The 21,756-nt window shown below is 38.9% G+C and overlaps 1 protein-coding gene across 25 annotated transcripts in view; it reads left to right on the top strand.

Annotated features, from left to right (window-relative positions):
• Positions 1 to 21,756, top strand: part of PAN3 (Poly(A) specific ribonuclease subunit PAN3) — a 159,378-nt gene that overhangs the window by 114,468 nt on the left and 23,154 nt on the right. For 14 of the 25 annotated variants that reach the window (XM_073985697.1, XM_073985698.1, XM_073985699.1 and 11 more), the window contains one exon: positions 2,305 to 2,381. In XM_073985697.1, the coding sequence (XP_073841798.1) occupies positions 2,305 to 2,381 (77 nt within the window). Of the gene's footprint in view, positions 1 to 2,304; positions 2,382 to 12,121; positions 12,215 to 21,756 lie in introns of all 25 variants that reach the window. The other 11 variants (XM_073985685.1, XM_073985687.1, XM_073985688.1 and 8 more) reach the window with 1 other exon arrangement.

Raw genomic sequence — 21,756 nt, 5'->3', positions numbered from 1 at the left:
TATGCTACAACTTGGATTTGAGCGAACGGTTAGAGCTGGAATCTTGAATTTTGGAGTTAATATTACTGTTGGGGTTAGTTTTGGAAATGCGTACTTAGTTTTAGAAATGCGTACTTATGCTTACAAAAAGTACTACATTTTGTACAATTAGGATTTAGGTGAAATTATAGCGCTCGAATCCTAAAATGTGGAATTAGGTACACTTAGGGGTACGAAATGGTTCCATGTATGGTACAATTTTGTATTGGATGAACGGATAGATCTGGATTCGTGAGATTTGGAATTAAGATTATTGTTATCATTTGCTTATAACGTCCGATTTATAAAATGTGCCGTAAAAAGTTGTAAATGGCACAGGATTTGGTACAATTTGTTATTGTGTAATGGGAATTTTGAAATAATAGGAGGAGGTTCTTATGTATATATTTACATGTAAAGTACTAAATAGTTCTATAATTGGGGGAACAGATAGAGCTAGAAATGAGGATGGCGGTTGTTGGGTTAGGCCGTATTTGCGCTGAGAACCTCAATTAAAATATCTCAAAAAATGTGGATTGCTCTTGATGTGTAGGTGTGACAAAAATCGAACTAAAGTGGTACGTATTAGTACACAAAATGTTTCCACCATTTTATATTATATATTGTTCATTTGTTTTATATATTTAACGCATACGAAGTAGCGGGTACTTTGCTAGTATATAATAAGATATTGATTTTGTATCAGGAGTTTGCTTCAAATTACCTAGAATCTGTAGGTACCGTAATGTGGGCTACACGAAATCCTTGACACATACCGACAATTTTTAGTAATCAAACTTCTGATTCATAGAGAACTCGAAATATTAAATTTTATATACGTTAAACTAAGTTTGGAAGCAATTTTTGAAAAAGTTTGAGAGTTATCTTGCACACTAGCCATTTTAGTATGTGCCGGCAGAGTTTTTTTTTTTTTTTTTTTTTTTTTTGAGCCTTTGAGTAATTATCTTGGGAAGTATGGACTTGCCGTGACATAACTCCCAACGGACATAACTCCCAAAACATATATTTGTTTGCGATCAGTCCCAAACAAATATTTGTTTGGATCCAAACATATTTCAAAAATGAGTCAAATCGGTCCACAACTTCCGGTACCATCCCCTCTTGAACGGAGCAATTTGGTTCAAACTTTGGATCTCCTAATATTTTCTGACAATGCAGGTTAACTTCTAAAATGGTCCATATCGGTCCACTCCTTCGGGAACCTCCCCCTACAAAAGTTAATTTTTTTTAAATCCAGTTTATGATCTGTTCGAAGGTCCTTTGGGAAATTATGACCGTTGCCTCTCCTTGTGGTTCTGTTTACAGTGATATTATATTTTCCTGGGCAAGTCCATGCTTCCTGACATAGTGGTCCAAAAGCTCTAATTGATACGGTGACCAACTGAAATGACTTGTGGGTACAATATCTATAGAAAGGAATGACTTCCAAAATAAGATCTATGTACTTCCAATATGGACTATATCGGTCTATTCCTTCTAGTACATCCTCCTCAACACTTTTGAGCTTCAATTCAAATATATTTTTTGTCGGCAAGTTCATACGCCCTGAGGGTGTATGTCTCTGTCGGTAAAGCCGGTTGATACTTGTTTACTTATCATTTTAAATAATCCCATAATATAAAGATTTAAATGTGCTCAATTTGCAATATTTCTCCTTATTAAAAATTTTCGCATTTCAACAATACCCCCTTTTAATTGTTTATTTTCCAGATTAACACGCAAATATTAAATGAAATGTCCTAGTATTGGTGTTGACAAATATCAATAATATTATTAATGCAATTTTTGCATTTATTTGTCAATGCAATCTGTAAACAAAAAACGCGCACACACACACCAACAGATATATGGAATGCAAAAACATCGTTGCATGTGAATTTGTTTTTAGACGCCATTCCCAGAACTGTGTCAGCAAAAATTGCAAACTTGGTTTTTGTTGTATTTTTTGTTTTTACCAGACAAAGTATTGTAATTTTATTGCGTGCGTGTTCAGATTAATATTCTTCTGGCAATTATAGGTTATAATGTCAGTTAACTGGGTGAACTGGGTCATTAATAAATAATAACTAATATAACCGCTCAACTGCCAGCAATAGTGACATAAATAGAAATGTTTTATATATAGAAAAAAAGAATTGAAACTAAATTCGCCATTAAAATTTCATTACCGTGTTTGATTCCTAGAAATGATAAAGCAACATTTTACATTTTCTTGTAATATTCTGTTCTTAATTTTGGATTTTATTTTCATTATTTTCTTTTTAGACACGGCTGCTATGGATCCAATTTTTTATTCACCATCAAATGTCATACCTTCAGAAAGTAAACTTGCAACATATATGGTAAGTTGAAGGAATAGAAAATATTAAGTTAATTCGAAATTCATATTATATGTGTACTTTAAGAATAACACATAAATTATTTAAATCAGGCAAATAACAGAAGTTAAGTAGGCGTTTAAAAATGTATGTTAGGGTCTTCCTGTTAGGTCGACACACGAAATTCTTAATTACAATTTATAACGAATTGGCCGAATACCTAGTATTGTTAAAAAAAGAGCATGTTATACCCTACGCCACTACACATAAGTCGTAACAACAAGTATGAAATAATAATAATAATACAGAACAAGTAAAAAAGTATCACTCCGCTTGACCGCCGGAGATATACCCTCAGCCTCGGACCTAAAGAAAAGAAGTAAACACAATACGATGTACAGCGTTTGGGCCAAATCGGTTTCTTCCTTCGAGGTATATTTTACGTACTTCCCACCGTAGTTGAGCTTTTGGGCCTTTATCTCAAGAAGTAAGTACTGGTCCCCGAAAAACAACTTATACCGTCGTAATGGGCACAGCGAATACAAGCTGCTGCAAAAAATCAAAATGATTCGAGACCAATAGTCGAATTCTGTAACATCGGTAAAATTAAAACGCAAAATTATGAAAATCAAGTAAGAAATTTTATGGATTTTTAAAGCGCGCAGTGGCATGTTACCCTTAGGATATAATAAGTTCGAATCTGGCGATTCAAACAAGGAATGCAACCTCTGCAATAGACATGAAATCGAAACATTACAACATTTCCTGGGAACTTGTCCTATTTTTCAAGAGTTTAGGCTGATGATATTCCAAAAGGCAACTATAAATGAAGTGGAAATAATTAGAATACTCGATGGCCAAGATAATGATGACTGGGATAAGCTTGTAAGATACCTGGAAATCAGTTACAGATATCGTCAACTTTTAGTAAACGAATTCCAATAAAAATACAAATTACTGGTATACGACAGACGTGCAAATATACATTGTCGTTAATCTCAAATACTTCTTACTTGAAATATGTATATATTAAACCTTAAATAATGAATTGTAAAACTACAAATATAAAAAATATTCAATAATTCAAAATAAGTAAGAAAGTATCAGTCAGCTGTGCTGACGGAGATATACCCTTAGCCACTGACAAAAAAAAACAATTTGGAAACAATTTTTAAAAATGTTTTAAAGTTATCTTGCACAATAGTCATATGTGCCGACAGGGTTTTGGAGCTTTTTGGGTCATTATCTCAGAATGTATTGACTTAAGGCTTCGTCACATAAGAGCATTTCTGGCGTAATTCATTAAGTAGCATATTCATCCGGCTTTAAGTCAAAAGTCAAAGCATACGAAAATCGTATTTCAGCACACATTCAGCCGCGTAGAAATGCGGCAACTCTACGTATGCTTTGACTTTTGACTTAAAGCCGGAAGAACATGTATCTTAATGAATTAAGCCAAAAAACCTCTTATGTGACTAAGCCTTTTACTTCGGAAAAAATTGTACCGTTGTAAATGAGGCCGCTAAAATAACCTACTGAAAAAAGAATCAAAACTATGCTAGAGGAGCTCAGAAACTTCACGTTTTTCCTAATTTTGTATGGAAGTTACCCAAAGGACTGGAACGATATAGTCCATATTCTAACCGGATACATGACTGGATGAAGTAATACGATGTGCAAAGTCTGTACTAATCAGAAAGTCCATTCGAGAATTATCTTGCAGATTTGCCATTTTGGTTGGTGCCGTCAGGATTTCATGGAGATTTTAGGCTAATATATCAAGAAGTATGGACTTGCGCAAGAAAAAAATTGTACAGTCGTGAAGGGAGCCGCAAGGACAACCTACTGAAAAAAAATTCAACACGATCCGAGGGGTGCTCTTAAAATCCACTTTATCCGAATTTTGTTTGGGAGGTAGCCGAATGAGTGGTCCGATACAGCCCGTATTCGAGTCCGATAAATATCTGGAAGGAATAATACGATGTGCAAAGTTTGGACCAAATCAATTGCTCACTTCACGAGTAATCGTTCACACCAGTTTACAGACAAATTTTGAACTTTTGTGGGGGAGGTACCCAAAGGAGTGGACCGATATTGCACTTCTTCGAACTTAAACTAACTTTGGACAAAATATTACGATAACCAAATTTTAGTTCGAATCGGTTGATCCGTTCGAGAGTTATCGTGCGCACCAGGCAGACAGACAGACGGACGGACATGGCTAAATCAACTCCAAATTGTCTGAAACTAATTTCGTCCAAACATACTTGGGGTCTAAAACCGTTATTTCGATGAGGCACATGTTTGGTCGTATCAAAGTGTATATACCCTTTCTACCCTAAAGGCTGAGGGTATAAAAAACTGTTGCTATCGGTAGGACTTAGCGACGACGTTATTTTGGTTGTTAATTTATTCGGTAACTCGAAAAAATGAGTTACAGAATTCCACCACAGCAATTAAATTTTTTTTGTTCGAAATTTTGTGTGGGAGTTAACCGAGGATGTTGACATATATTGTCCATATTCGAACCGGATCTATGTCTCGTAAAAATATTACGATGTGCGGGAGTTATCGTGCGCACCTATTTGGCTAAAAATTTTGAACTTTTGTGGGGGATGTATCTGAAGGAGTGGATCGATAGTGCCCATCTATGTTTGGACAAAATATTACGAAGGCCAATTGGATAAGTCAATAAAATACAGAAATGTATAACCACAGCCACAACCTTCCAAATATCGAAAATCGGGAGGTATCGTTCTATGGGGGCTATATGAAGGCCTGAAGATAAACAGACAATTTTAAGGTGGAAAGTTTTTTATCACCAAGAAAGACTTAATAGCAAATTTCAGACATTTCGGAAGGATATTGAGGCCACAACCTTAAAAATATAAGAAATCCGGAGGTACCTTCCTATGGGAACTATATGAAGACGTGGACCTATACCGATAAATTTAAGGTGGAAAGTTTTAAATCCCCAACGAAGACTTAATACCAAATTTCAGACATTTCGCAAGGATATTGAGACCACAACCTTTAAAATACCAGAAATCCAGAGGTACCGTTCTATGGGGACTATATGACGACGAAGACCTATACCGAGAAATTTAATGTGGAAAGTTTTATACAAAGACTAAATGCCAAATTTCAGCCATTTCGGAGGGATATTGAGGCCACAACCTTCAAAATACCAGAAATCCTGAGGTACTGTTCTATGGGGGCTATATGAAGACGTAGAATTATACCGACAAATTGCAGGTTTAAAGTTTCATACCCCCAACGAAGACATAATACCATAAGGGAGGAGGTCTTAACCAGCACTTTTCCAACATTTTGTGTGGCAGGTACACCGATCGCTCTTACTGCCATTCTATCAACCAGTACAAACCGTCCAAACTCCAATGTCTGGTAGATATTTTATGATGTGCATAGTTTGGACCAAATTGATTTCTTCCTTCGAGAGTTATCATTTACACCATTTTACAGAAAAATTTTGAACTTTTGTGGAGGAGGTGCCCGAAGGGTTGGTGCGATATGGCCCATCTTCGAACTTAAACTGAGTTTGAACAAAATATTACGAATGTTAAATTTTGGTTTGAATCGGACACTGCTTAATCGACTCAAAATTTTCTGACACATATTTCGTCCAAACATACTTAGGGTCTAAAACCATTACTGTACCTCTCTCTCCCTCTCTCTAGATCCAGACGTGACTTGGTGGAGGAAGCCTGTACACATCTTGTTGTACTTATGCACCGGCAAACTCTTCGCTTCCCCCTGAAGATGGACCACTGCACAGTGAAAACACTTTTATGGAGAAAGTGGCCAAAAATATTTCCAGTGTAAATACCAAGCTAATGCGCTGGTTACAGCGTTGTGCTACTTCAAAGATTGTTTTAATGGGTTATGACCACTTATTGAGCACGAAAAAAGCGATATTTCGTGAATTTTTACCAGAAATCGACCAAACTTTTTTAGAAGATTTTGTTTTTGTCACACTTTGAGCTACTTTCGGATTTTTTTGTTGTTGAAAATATTACACAGTGTTCTGACGAATGGCCGCCTACGAAACACTGTTTTTATACCCTCCACCATAATATGGAGGGTATAATTAAATGTTTGTCATTTCGTTTGTAACACATCAAAATATTCATCGGAGACCCTATAAAAATATTTGTTCTTGATCAGGGTAAAATGATTTCAGCAGACGGAGGACATGGTTATATCGACTTAGAAGATATAACCATGTCCGTCACGATACAGCTCGCAATTTTACACCTAGGATCTCTATTACACCTAGGATGTGTGGTATGCAAATGGGCTATATCGGTACCACGTTTTGATGTAGGCACCATAGAACGACATCACCCGATTTTTGGTATTTTGAAGATTTTAGCTTCATTACAACACCGAAATGGTTGAAATTTGGTACTTAGTTTTCGTTGGGGGTATAAAACTATTCCCCAGCATTTTGTTGGTATAGGCCCTGTTCTTCATATAGCCCCCATAGAACGGTACCTCCGGATTTGCGGTATTTTGAAGGCTGCTGTCTCAATATTCCTCCGAAATGGCTGAAATTTTGTATTTAGTCTTCATTTGGGTTATAAAACTTTTCATATGAAATTTGTCCACGCCTTCATATAGCCCCCATAAAACTGTACCTTCCGATTTTCGGCATTTTAAAGGTTGTTGCTTCAATATTCCTCAGAAATGGCTGAAATTTGGTATTTAGTCTTCATTTGGGACAAAAAACTTTCCATATGAAATTTGTCGGTGTAGGTTCACGCCTTCAAGTAGCCCCCATAGGACGGTACTTGCAGAATTTCGGTATTTTGAAAGTTAGACACATTGTTTTACCGAAATTGCTGGAATTTGGTATTTAGTGTTCTTCATAAACGAAAGGAAACTAATTGTTCAGTTTTACTTTAATACAACTCATGTTGGAGGATATAACAATTTCGGCCGGGCCGAACTTAACGCCGTTCTTTCTAGTTCCTAAAACAGTTTGCGGTGCCCACTGTAGCTCGAAAATGAATAAACCGATTAGCATTTTTTCTGGGATCATTAAGAACCTAATAATCGTGTCCTTAAGCGAAGCGGAATTAAAAAATAACCATTTTTATAACCTCAGCCTTTAGGCTAAAGAGGGTATTTACACTTTGATACGACCAAAAATGTGCCTCATAGAAATAATGGTTTTAGACCCCAAGTATGTTTGTACGATATCTGTTTCAGATAATTTTGAGTAGATCTAGCAATGTCTGTCTGGTGGCTGGTGCGCACGATAACTCTCGAACGGATTAATCGATTCGGTTAAAATTTTGGGTATCGAAATATTTTGTCCAGATTTGATTTAAGTTCGAAGATGGGCCATATTGGTCCACTCCTTCAGGTACCTCCCCCACAAATGTTCAAAAATTGTCGCAAAACTTGTGCGAGCGATAACCCTCGAAGGGAGTAATCGAATTGAACCAAACTTTGCATATGGTAATACCACTTTTAGGCATACATCAAGTTCGAATATGGATTATATCGGTCCACTCCTTCAGGTACCTCCCACACAAAATTTGAAATAAGTGCAATTTAGTGACACCTCACGAATCGTTATGAAATTTTTTGTAACAGGATGTTCGTGCGGCCCCCTTTACGTCATTTTAATTTTTTTCGAGGGCAAGTCCATAGTTCCCAAGATAATGGCGCATAACCTCAAAATAGTCCGGTCAAAATAGACATTGAAATAGCAAAAATTCCCACAAAGCTGAATTTTGGTGGAGAGCTAGGGTTTGCCATTAGAAGCAATGTCCTAAAAGTCCCCATCGATCCCATGTGTACAAAAAAAATTATTTGGGGTCAAAGGTCAAATTTTATGGGTTTTTAGGTTTTCGGATTTATTTTTTGAAAACGGTTGATCTAATCAAAAAGTGACTAAGGTAAATATTGTAGACAGAAAAATTATCTACAAGTTTGAGCTTTATAATTTTTTTCCTAGAAGGAACCATTCTTGAGATATAACTGTTCTAAAAAACACATGATTTTTATGCACTTATAAGGGAAATATGCACATATTCAGACGAACCGGCTAAAATAAGCGAAGTAATCGGGTCTGTCCCCCAAACAATATATATTTTCTTGAAGAGCGAAATTATAGCTATCTTCTAAAAAAATTCCAACAAAATCGGAGCGTGTTTAGTAGATTTATTCAATGTTATAGTCATTTTATGCAAAAATAGCTTACGGAAGTATCTAACACATAGTGTCGTTACTTTAACCGGTTCGCCTCACAATGTACTTTCGGGGCTAATTTTTTATTTGACCATTAGATCGCGATATCTCGAAAATGGTAAGTCTTTTTTAAAAATCATAAGGGCACTCTTGTAGACAATTATTGAATCTACAACTTTTACTTTAGCCGGCTTTTGCTAAGTCTTACAGTTTTTAAGAAAAATTAAAAAAACTGAATAATGCCTCCAAAAATGACATTTGACCCCGAATAACTTGTTTTGCACTCATGGGATCGATGGGGACTTTTAGGACGTTGCTTCTAATGGCCAACCCTAGCTCTCCACCAAAATTCAGCTTTGTGGGAATTTTTGCTATTTCCCCCTTATACGCATGTCTATTTTGACCGGACTAAAAAAAAAACGCTGCATTATGTCGCGAGTTCAAAAAAAACGGTGGAGTTGGCAGATGAATTTTGGTATAAATACTTATAGTTCACCGACAATGTCGAGAGCAAAAAATTGGGAAGGTCGGTCCACGTTTTGGGATAGTCTCCATGCATCGGTACTTTTTAATGTTTCGGTATTTTGAATATTTTAGCTAAACCTATCAACCACATTGGTTGAATTTTGAGACACGGGGTTTTCACTTTACAAAAAACTTTTCCGATGAAAATTATGGACATAGGTCCACGTTTTGATATAGACCCCATATAACGGTACCTCAGGATTTTCGGAATTTTGAAGATTTTACATATGTTTCACGCCCATATACGCCGAAATTTTGCATTGAGGGTTCCCAATGGACCAAAAAACTTTTCTGATAAAAATTATGGACATAGGTCCACGTTTTGATATACCTCCAATAGAACTGTATCGCGCGATTTTCGGTATTTTCAAGGTTTTAGCCACATTAAACAACCAATGTAGCTGATATTTGGTATTTAGTTTTCGCCAGGTCTTGCGAAATATTTTTACAGAGAATTGTTGGTATTGGTTCACGTTTTGATATAACCCCTGTGGAACGGTGCCGCCCAATTTTCGTGTTTTTAAGGTTTTAGCCACATTATCCACTCAAAATTACAGAAATTTGGTGTTCAGTCTTCATATATTTTTTTGAGTTTATTGAATACATCAAAATTTTATCTTCAAATAAGAGAATTTTCCTTAAAATTTCCCAAAAAGGGCACAAAATTCTAAGAGAGACCTTAAATACATTCGATCTGTCCGGAGGTGAAAATGTCGCTTCACATTGGCTGAGGGTATATATCTGTCGGCAAAGCCGACTGACACGTTTTTACTTGTTATGCGACAAAATGAACCGCGTTTAAAACTCCGATGTTACATACAAATCACAATAATTTTTTTCTTTCTAACGCTCATATCTCAGCTAATATTTGTCCAATCGGCTCGAAAGCATATTCTGTGCTACCTGTACTTTAAAATGAGCCAATAAAAAGTTTTTCGTTTTTGTTAAATTTGTTAGTGGCCATAACCCCTTAAGAAACAACGAGCGTAGCAATCTTCCCTCTTTCCCTATGGAGGGGGTATACGCTATAATTTTTGTATGCTGTTAATACAAAATGTCATGAACAAAAGCATCTATTTTGTAGGGATGGGGAAACTAAACAATGTCCAAAACGTCGTATTCCTACGACGACGCTGAACCCGAGGACGCATTTGGAGTCAAGCTGGGAGATATTCTGGCGCAATAAGCAGCAACATAACTCCTATCGCAGTACTCCTAGATGCGGCCAAGACCAAGGCAGCTTCGAAATTACAACCATTTCCATGTTGACATGCGTGTGGCACGAACCAAAAAAACTTGAAGCTGGCATTCGGGGATATTTTACACCTCCATTGGTGAAAAAATTACGAACCCAACTTACATAATTGTTGTGGAAACGGTCCCTGCAGTGTGATTCTTTAATCCAATTTTTGAGATACCAACAAAAAACGGTAAAATTAAAATTATTATGAAAAAAATGGAAAAAAACTTGTTTTTATTTTCATAAAATTATTAACTGACCAAAAAAAGCCCAACAACAACATCCGAAAATAAAAGTATTATATTTTAATTAATTTCTCGTTAGAATCAATCTTAATGACCAATGGTGCAAGTGAAAAAGGAAAGTGGAAAATTCGAACCCACGCTACCACCACTATGTGACATGTTTCCCCTTTTGTAGAGGCAGGCTCTTCAGACATATCGGCTGTGGAGCGGCTTCGCTATCAGCTAACATTTCATGGTTCAAATGCAATTTGTTTTTTACAACGCTGAATATTTGTTCAATCATTGTATGGCTTTCGCTTAGAGTAGTCTTTGAACCCACGTCCTTGAAAAACATATGAAAAGAAAGTGTTTTCACGGCGTGTTAGTGGTCAAAGCCAAACTCATAACTTTCAAAGACTATGCTAAGCGTTTGTCATGAAAGCCATACAATGATTGAACATATATTCAGCGTTGTAAAAAAAAACAAATTGCATTTAAAAGAGGAAAAGTCAGATGATAGCGAAGCCGCTCCACAGCCGATATGTCTGAAAAGCCTCTATTAAAGGAGAGACATGTCACATAGTGGTGGTTGTGTGGGTTCGAATCTTCGGCTTTCCTTTTACTTGCATCATTGGTCATTAAGCACGATTCTAACAAGAAATAAATTAAAATTAATATTAAAAATTAAAATATTGCCTAACAGGCAAAATTTTCAAAATTATTATAACTTCAGTAATTAACGCTTTATTGAACTTTTCATTCATAATTTTGCGTTTTAAATTTACCGATTTTTGTCGGTAACTCAAAAATGAGTTAGAGAATCGCACTACTGGCCGAAGATTCCTTCGATAAAGCTCATCAGTCATATTATTTGGGAAATTATCTCAGAAAGTATAGACTTGCCCCCGTAAATGTGTACGATTGTAATATGGGCCGCGAGGACAGCCTGCTGTTGTCAAAGTGTCTGATACGGATTTCGTCCAAATCATTATTTCCATGAGATAAATTTCTGATCGTAATAAAATGTATATACCCCTAAATGTTGAGAGTATACATATTCGTTGGTAGTTTTCTTAAAAAAAAAATCTGTACGAATCTGAGTCCGCAAATGGAGATAATAAATACCTAAACTAAGAACAACATACACCCAGCCCTTGTGAACGTGACAAATCTAGCATTAATTAACTACGGAAACATAAGGATGTCTGAAGTTTGGTACCCATAAATCGATACAATTGATACCACGGATTCGTTGAAGCCGTACCGTTTTAATTTCTTACTTGAATTCTTCCTTCCATTACAAAATGAAATCTATTTTTCAAGTAAATTTAGAGGTGTTGTTACGATGTCTTACCGATATAGTGGTGTAGGATATACATACATGACCCTATTATGTTCTAACTCGCTTAGGATTATAAGCAAGCAATTCTCAAGCACCTACAATTTAAATCCTATAATTATTGTTAATTAATTATTATTTTTAATATATCGTTTTTAATTATTTTTATTTTAATTGAATTGCAATTAACAACAAACCAAACAAAAACAAAAAAAAGAATCGACAAAATGTTGCAACACCCACATATGGTATGAATGCGGGATTTTCCTTACTTAACCTGGATTCACCGCTATCGATTAAGAAGACGCAGGTAAACACTATTATGCTGCACAGCCCACTCACCTAAAATGATGGATTTCGATCATAGCTTTGTTGTTGATTAAATACCACTCTGTCTCTACAAATAGTTCGTATTGGTTGACATAGTTAATAATACTTTTGTATAGCTATCCTAATGTGTATACAAAGAAAACGTTTGTATGTGTATGGTGTGTCTATTATAATGTGCTTGTGTTACTTGAATTGCATTATAGGAAAGTGTATTTGTTGTAGTTTCTAGAATATGTTCTCGAGTTTGTTATGTAAATATAATTAGGCTTAATCAGCACATATCTACAGTAGAAAGGATTTGAAGTTGTCTACTTTATTCCTTCAATAAGTTGATATTTAATACCTTCATACATGTGTATATAGAGCACGGAATCCATATGCATACAATTCATCTATGCTGTCATAAAAACAAACAAAAATCGTTATTGTATAAAAAATATGCTTAGCTTAATATTTAATAATTGGCACTGGCACTCTTTATCATGATTGTTGCCACACTTATTTAGGTAGAAAGGGTCTATAGAAGCACCCTTTCTTTCAGAAGGAATCTCTAGAAGCACCCTTTCTTTCAGAAGGAGTCTCTAGAAGCACCCTTTCTTTCAGAAGGAGTCTCTAGAAGCGCCCTTTCTTTCAGAAGGAGTCTCTAGAAGCACCCTTTCTTTCAGAAGGGGTCTTTAGTAGCACCCTTGCTTTCAGAAAGGGTCTCTAGCAGCACCCTTTCTTTCAAAAGGTGTCTCTAGAAGCACCCTTTCTTTCAAAAGGTGTCCCCAGAAGCGCCCTTTCTTTCAGAAGGGGTCTATAGAAGCTCCCTTTCTTGCAGAAGGGGTTCATAGAAGCTCCCTTTCTTGCAGAACGGGTCGTTAGAAGCACCCTTTCCTGCAGAAGGGTCTTTAGAATCACCCTTTCCTTCAGGAATAGTCTATAGAAGCACCCTTTCTTTCGAAAAGGGTCTATAGAAGCACCCTTTCTTTCGAAAAGGGTCTATAGAAGCACCCTTTCTTTCGAAAAGGGTCTATAGAAGCACCCTTTCTTTCGAAAAGGGTCTACAGAAGCACCCTTTCTTTCGAAAAGGGTCTATAGAAGCACCCTTTCTTTCGAAAAGGGTCTATAGAAGCACCCTTTCTTTCGAAAAGGGTCTATAGAATCACCCTTTCTTTCGAAAAGGGTCTATAGAAGCACCCTTTCTTTCGAAAAGGGTCTATAGAATCACCCTTTCTTTCGAAAAGGGTCTATAGAAGCACCCTTTCTTTCGAAAAGGGTCTATAGAAGCACCCTTTCTTTCGAAAAGGGTCTATAGAAGCACCCTTTCTTTCGAAAAGGGTCTATGGAAGCACCCTTTCTTTCGAAAAGGGTCTATGGAAGCACCCTTTCTTTCGAAAAGGGTCTATAGAAGCACCCTTTCTTTCGAAAAGGGTCTATAGAAGCACCCTTTCTTTCGAAAAGGGTCTATAGAAGCACCCTTTCTTTCGAAAAGGGTCTATAGAAGCACCCTTTCTTTCGAAAAGGGTCTATAGAAGCACCCTTTCTTTCGAAAAGGGTCTATAGAAGCAACTTTTCTTTCGAAAAGGGTCTATAGAAGCACCCTTTCTTTCGAAAAGGGTCTATAGAAGCACCCTTTCTTTCGAAAAGTGTCTATAGAAGCACCCTTTCTTTCGAAAAGGGTCTATAGAAGCAACCTTTCTTTCGAAAAGGGTCTATAGAAGCACCCTTTCTTTCGAAAAGGGTCTATAGAAGCACCCTTTCTTTCGAAAAGTGTCTATAGAAGCACCCTTTCTTTCGAAAAGTGTCTATAGAAGCACCCTTTCTTTCGAAAAGGGTCTATAGAAGCACCCTTTCTTTCGAAAAGGGTCTATAGAAGCACCCTTTCTTTCGAAAAGGGTCTATAGAAGCACCCTTTCTTTCGAAAAGGGTCTATAGAAGCACCCTTTCATTCGAAAAGGGTCTATAGAAGCACCCTTTCATTCGAAAAGGGTCTATAGAAGCACCCTTTCTTTCGAAAAAGGTCTATAGAAGCACCCTTTCTTTCGAAAAGGGTCTATAGAAGCACCCTTTCTTTCGAAAAGGGTCTATAGAAGCACCCTTTCTTTCGGAAGGGTTCTCTAGAAGCACCCTTTCTTTCGGAAGGGTTCTCTAGAAGCACCCTTTCCTTCGGAAGGGTTCTCTAGAAGCACCCTTTCTTTCGAAAAGGGTCTATAGAAGCACCCTTTCTTTCGAAAAGGGTCTATAGAAGCACCCTTTCTTTCGAAAAGGGTCTATAGAAGCACCCTTTCTTTCGAAAAGGGTCTATAGAAGCACCCTTTCTTTCGAAAAGGGTCTATAGAAGCACCCTTTCTTTCGAAAAGGGTCTATAGAAGCACCCTTTCTTTCGAAAAGGGTCTATAGAAGCACCCTTTCTTTCGAAAAGGGTCTATAGAAGCACCCTTTCTTTCGAAAAGGGTCTATAGAAGCACCCTTTCTTTCGAAAAGGGTCTATAGAAGCACCCTTTCTTTCGAAAAGGGTCTATAGAAGCACCCTTTCTTTCGAAAAGGGTCTATAGAAGCACCCTTTCTTTCGAAAAGGGTCTATAGAAGCACCCTTTCTTTCGAAAAGGGTCTATGGAAGCACCCTTTCTTTCGAAAAGGGTCTATGGAAGCACCCTTTCTTTCGAAAAGGGTCTATGGAAGCACCCTTTCTTTCGAAAAGGGTCTATGGAAGCACCCTTTCTTTCGAAAAGGGTCTATAGAAGCACCCTTTCTTTCGAAAAGGGTCTATGGAAGCACCCTTTCTTTCGAAAAGGGTCTATAGAAGCACCCTTTCTTTCGAAAAGGGTCTATAGAAGCACCATTTCTTTCGAAAAGGGTCTATAGAAGCACCCTTTCTTTCGAAAAGGGTCTATAGAAGCACCCTTTCTTTCGAAAAGGGTCTATAGAAGCACCCTTTCTTTCGAAAAGCGTCTATAGAAGCACCCTTTCTTTCGAAAAGTGTCTATAGAAGCTCCCTTTCTTTCGAAAAGGGTCTATAGAAGCACCCTTTCTTTCGAAAAGGGTCTATAGAAGCACCCTTTATTTCGAAAAGGGTCTATATAAGCACCCTTTCTTTCGAAAAGGGTCTATAGAAGCACCCTTTCTTTCGAAAAGGGTCTATAGAAGCACCCTTTCTTTCGAAAAGTGTCTATAGAAGCACCCTTTCTTTCGAAAAGGGTCTATAGAAGCACCCTTTATTTCGAAAAGGGTCTATAGAAGCACCCTTTCTTTCGAAAAGGGTCTATAGAAGCACCCTTTATTTCGAAAGGGGTCTTTAGAAGCACCCTTTCTTTCAAAAAGGGTCTATAGAAGCACCCTTTATTTCGAAAAGGGTCTATAGAAGCACCCTTTCTTTCGAAAAGGGTCTATAGAAGCACCCTTTCTTTCGAAAAGGGTCTATAGAAGCACCCTTTATTTCGAAAAGGGTCTTTAGAAGCACCATTTCTTTCAGAAAGGGTCTATAGAAGCACCCTTTCTTGCAGAAAGGGTCTATAGAAGCACCCTTTCTTTCAGAAGGGGTCTATAGAATCAACATTTCTTTTAGAAGGGGTCTATAGAAGCAACCTTTCTTTTAGAAAGGGTTTCTAGAAGCAGCCTTTCTTTCAGAAGGGGTCTATAGAAGCACCTTTTCTTTCAGAAAGGGTCTATAGAAGCACGCTTTCTTTCGAAAAGGGTCTATAGAAGCACCCTTTCTTTCGAAAAGGGTCTATAGAAGCACCCTTTCTTTCGAAAAGGGTCTATAGAAGCACCCCTTCTTTCGGAAGGGTTCTCTAGAAGCATCCTTTCTTTCAGAAAAGGACTATAGAAGCACCCTTTCTTTCAGAAAAGGACTATAGAAGCACCCTTTCTTTCAGAAAAGGACTATAGAAGCACCCTTTCTTTCAGAAAAGGACTATAGAAGCACCCTTTCTTTCAGAAAAGGACTATAGAAGCACCCTTTCTTTCAGGAAGGGTCTCCAGAAGCACCTTTTCTTTCAGGAAGGGTCTCCAGAAGCACCATTTCTTTCAGAAAGGGTCTATAGAAGCACCCTTTCTTGCAGAAAGGGTCTATAGAAGCACCCTTTCTTTCAGAAGGGGTCTATAGAAGCAACCTTTCTTTTAGAAGGGGTCTATAGAAGCAACCTTTCTTTTAGAAAGGGTTTCTAGAAGCAGCCTTTCTTTCAGAAGGGGTCTATAGAAGCACCTTTTCTTTCAGAAAGGGTCTATAGAAGCACCCTTTCTTGCAGAAAGGGTCTATAGAAGCACCCTTTCTTTCGAAAAGGGTCTATAGAAGCAGCCGTTCTTTCGAAAAGGGTCTATAGAAGCACCCTTTCTTTCGAAAAGGGTCTATAGAAGCACCCTTTCTTTCGAAAAGGGTCTATGGAAGCACCCTTTCTTTCGAAAAGGGTCTATAGAAGCACCCTTTCTTTCGAAAAGGGTCTATAGAAGCACCCTTTCTTTCGAAAAGGGTCTATGGAAGCACCCTTTCTTTCGAAAAGGGTCTATAGAAGCACCCTTTCTTTCGAAAAAGGTCTATAGAAGCACCCTTTCTTTCGAAAAGGGTCTATGGAAGCACCCTTTCTTTCGAAAAGGGTCTATGGAAGCACCCTTTCTTTCGAAAAGGGTCTATAGAAGCACCCTTTCTTTCGAAAAGGGTCTATAGAAGCACCCTTTCTTTCGAAAAGGGTCTATAGAAGCACCCTTTCTTTCGAAAAGTGGCTATAGAAGCACCCTTTCTTTCGAAAAGGGTCTATAGAAGCACCCTTTCTCTCGAAAAGGGTCTATAGAAGCACCCTTTCTTTCGAAAAGGGTCTATAGAAGCACCCTTTATTTCGAAAAGGGTCTATAGAAGCACCCTTTCTTTCGAAAAGGGTCTATAGAAGCACCCTTTATTTCGAAAAGGGTCTATAGAAGCACCCTTTCTTTCGAAAAGGGTCTATAGAAGCACCCTTTCTTTCGAAAAGGGTCTATAGAAGCACCCTTTCTTTCGGAAGGGTTCTCTAGAAGCACCCTTTCTTTCGGAAGGGTTCTCTAGAAGCACCCTTTCTTTCGGAAGGGTTCTCTAGAAGCACCCTTTCCTTCGGAAGGGTTCTCTAGAAGCACCCCTTCTTTCAGAAAAGGACTATAGAAGCACCCTTTCTTTCAGAAAAAGACTATAGAAGCACCCTTTCTTTCAGAAAAAGACTATAGAAGCACCCTTTCTTTCATAAAAGGACTATAGAAGCACCCTTTCTTTCAGGAAGGGTCTCCAGAAGCACCATTTCTTTCAGAAAGGGTCTATAGAAACACCCTTTCATGCAGAAAGGGTCTATAGAAGCACCCTTTCTTTCAGAAGGGGTCTATAGAAGCAACCTTTCTTTTAGAAGGGGTCTATAGAAGCAACCTTTCTTTTAGAAAGGGTTTCTAGAAGCAGCCTTTCTTTAAGAAGGGGTCTATAGAAGCACCCTTTCTTTTAGAATGGGGTCTATAGAAGCACCCCTTCTTTCAAAAGGGGTCTCTAGAAGCACCTTTTCTTTCAGAAGGGTCTATAGAAGCACCCTTTCATTCAGAAGGGGTCTCTAGAAGTACCCTTTCTTTCAGAAGAGGTCTCTAGAAGCACCCTTTTTGTCAGAAGGGGTCTCTACAAACACCCTTTCTTTAAGAAGTGGTCTCTACAAACACCATTTCTTTCAGAAGTGGTCTCTACAAACACCCTTTCTTTCAGAACGGGTCTCTAAAAGCACCCTTTCTTCCAGAAGGGGTCTCTAGAAGCACCCTTTCTTTCAGAAGGGGTCTCTAGAAGCACCCTTTCTTTCAGAAGGCGTTTCTAGAAGCACCTTTTCTTTCAGAAAGGGTCTCTAGAAGCACCGTTTCTTTCAGAAAGGGTCTCTAGAAGCACCGTTTCTTTCAGAAAGGGTCTATAGAACCGGCCTATCTTTCAGAAAGGGTCTATATAAACACCGGGTGACGTAGGGGATGGAAGATACCAAGGAACGGTCCTGACCGGTTTTAACATGGCAAAGCCCAGGATTTATCTTGGTCCCTCTTTCATCCCAAGTGGACACTGACCTCCCCGTGGTGTCACCTGGGGAACTGCCTTTAACACCCGTTAAAGGTAGTGAGCTAACATGTGCCGCGCGTTCACCCATAAGAACGTTAAAAACTTGGGTTTGGGCGTCGGGTTAGTAACCCTCCCCTAGAAAAAACAGCCTACTATGAAAAAACGAAAGAAAAGAAAAACAAACCCCTCTAAAGTTGACGAACCCCGCAAACGTTTTAAGGACCATGATCTGCGAATCTGCACCTGGAATGTTCGCACTCTTTATAGAGAAGGTGCAGTCTTCGCATTGGCAGACGTACTTGAAAAGTACAAGACCGATATTACTGCCATACAGGAAATACGATGGATTGGGAAAGGCGTCACAACAACACCTAAAGGTGACGCACTGTATTATAGCTGCCATGACGTAAAGCATGAGTTTGGTTGTGGATTCGTAGTTAGTCGGAGACTAAAACATCTGGTATCCAGCTTCACCCCAGTGAATGAAAGACTTGCTGCAATTCGAATAAAAGCTAAATTCTTCAACATCAGCTTTATCTGCGCTCATGCTCCCACTGAAGAAAAGGATGAACAGACCAAAGATATATTTTACGAGCACTTAGAAGAAACATATGACCGTTGCCCTGCCCATGACATTAAAATCATTCTAGGCGATTTTAATGCCAAAATTGGAAAGGAGAATATCTTTGGCCCAACAGTCGGGAAATTCAGTCTCCACAGTCTAACATCTGACAATGGTATGAGACTGATAGACTTTGCAGCTGCAAAAAACATGGTAGTTAGCAGTACCAGATTTAATCATCTCGATATTCATAAGGGCACCTGGCTGTCTCCAGATCAGAAAACAAGAAACCAAATTGATCATGTTGTGATAGATGGAAGACATTCATCGAGCGTGTTGGATGTACGATCGTTCCGAGGCGCAAACATTGATTCGGACCACTACCTTGTTGCAGCAAAGGTACGCACCCGCTTAAACGTAGCAAACAAAGTACGAACAGACACAACACGAAAGTTAGACATCGGTAAGCTGCAATCACAACAGATAGCCACAGCATATTCCACTCAACTAGCCCAATTGCTTAATCAAAGCCCTCCTCATCCCGATAACATATCAGCGCAATGGCAAAGCATTGCCCACTCCATGCAAACAGCCGCAAAATCCATACTTGGATACCAGAGACCTCCACCAAGGAATCCATGGTATGATGAGGAGTGTCGTGCTGCCACCGAAGAGAAAAATGCGGCATATAAGGCTACTTTACAATCCGTAGCAACGCGTAGCGCACGAGAGAGATACAGGGAGAAAAGGAGAGAGGAGAAACGTCTTTTCCGCAGGAAAAAGAGAGAGATGGAAAAGCGGGAGTGTGAAAAAATCGAGATGTACAGGAGCCAGAATGAAGTCCGAAAATTCTACCAAAGAGTCAAGCATCAAACTGATGGCTTTGGTACAGGCACATCCTCCTGTAGAGACCAGCAAGGTAATTTGGTAACTGATACAGATAGTGTACTCAGGATATGGAAAGAACATTTTTCAAATCTGTTGGTATCCAATAGCAGCGAAGACGACGAAGATACCACAGTCCCAATCCCAGAAGATGGTATTGAATGTATACCGCCCAGCCAAGATGAGGTAAAGACAGCAATAAATCGGCTGAAGAATAATAAGGCAGCAGGGGCCGATGGCTTACCAGCCGAGCTGTTCAAAACCGGAGGCGACACGCTGATAAGGTGTATTCATCAGCTAGTTAGCACCATCTGGCAGGAAGAACGAGTACCCGACGATTGGAACCTGAGTATCCTGTGCCCCGTCCACAAGAAGGGAGATAAGACTGTATGCTCTAACTATAGGGGCATAAGTCTACTCCCTATTGCCTACAAGATCGTGTCAGGGATATTGTGCGAACGACTAAAGCCAATGGTCAACGAGATTATTGGACCATACCAATGCGGCTTTAGACCTGGCAAGTCCACCATTGACCAGATATTTACCCTGCGGCAAATCCTGGAGAAGACCCAAGAGATGCAGATCGACACCTACCACCTTTTTGTCGATTATAAAGCAGCCTTCGACAGTCCGCTGCGCTCAAAGGTATTCCAAGCCATGTCTGAATTTGGTATTCCCGCAAAGCTCATCCGGCTTTGTAAAATGACTTTAACTGACACGAGGTCCTCAGTTAAAATAGGAAAGAACCTCTCCGAAGAGTTTGGTACCAAAAGAGGTTTCAGACAAGGAGACAGCCTTTCGTGTGACCTCTTCAACATCCTGCTAGAAAAGGTTATACGAGAGGCAAACGTCAAAAGAAGTGGCACAATCTACACCAACAGTCACATGTTACTTGCTTATGCTGATGATATAGACATCATGGGTCGATCAGTAAAAGAAGTAACTGATACCTTTATAAAGGTCGAAGGAGAATCTGCTAAAGTGGGTCTGGCGGTAAACGGTGAGAAGACCAAGTTGATGGTGTCGACGCGCAATGCGTCCATTGAGCTCGGACCGACTGTGGAAGTTGGTTCCTATAATATTGAAGTAGTAAAAGACTTCGTCTACCTCGGCACCTCCGTCAACACAACAAACGACATCAGTTGTGAAATAAAAAGAAGAATTGTATTGGCCAACAGATGCTACTTTGGATTAAGTAAGCAGTTTAAAAACAAAGCCACATCTCGTCAAACAAAAATAACGCTCTACAAAACACTGATACTACCCGTGCTGATGTATGGCTCCGAAGCCTGGGTACTTGCGCAAGCAGACATGGCAGTGCTTGGTGTGTTTGAGAGAAAAATTCTTCGAAAGATCTATGGACCAATCTGCGTTGACGGTGAATATCGACGTCGCATGAACCACGAGCTGTATCTGCTATACAACGACATGAATATTGTTAAACGTATCGAGATGCAGCGATTGCGTTGGCTAGGCCATATCAAAAGAATGAGCGATGATGAACCCGCTAAAAAGGCGTATGAATACATGCCACATGGCGGTGCACGCAGAATTGGCAGGCCAAGGAATAGATGGCGCAAACAAGTGGATGATGAGATGACAAGGCGCGGTATTCCAGTGTGCAAAGCAACAAATAGAGAGGAATGGAGATCTCTTCTTAGTTCGGCCTATAGAACAAATGTTCTGTAATGGGCCAGCTAAGTAAGTAAGTACTATATAAACACCTTTTCTTTCAGAAAGGGTCTAAGGAAGCACACTTTATTTCAGAAGGGGTCTCTAGAAGCACCTTTTCTTTCAGAAGGGGTCTATAGAAGCGGCCTATATTTCAGAAAGTGTCTAAGGAAGCACCCTTTATTTCAGAAGGGGTCTCTAGAAGCACATTTTCTGTCAGAAAGGGTCTATAGAAGCGGCCTATCTTTCAGAAAGTGTCTAAGGAAGCCCCCTTTATTTCAGAAGGGGTCTCTAGAAGCACCTTTTCTTTCAGAAAGGGTCTATAGAAGCGGCCTATCTTTCAGAAAGTGTCTAAGGAAGCACCCTTTATTTCAGAAGGGGT

The sequence above is a fragment of the Musca autumnalis genome, unplaced genomic scaffold (assembly GCF_047663935.1).
Source record: "Musca autumnalis isolate F117 unplaced genomic scaffold, ASM4766393v1 scaffold_4, whole genome shotgun sequence".
NCBI classification, from domain to species: Eukaryota; Metazoa; Arthropoda; class Insecta; order Diptera; family Muscidae; genus Musca; species Musca autumnalis.
Note: the sequence above shows the minus strand (reverse complement) of the source record. Positions and strands in the feature narration are given on the sequence as shown.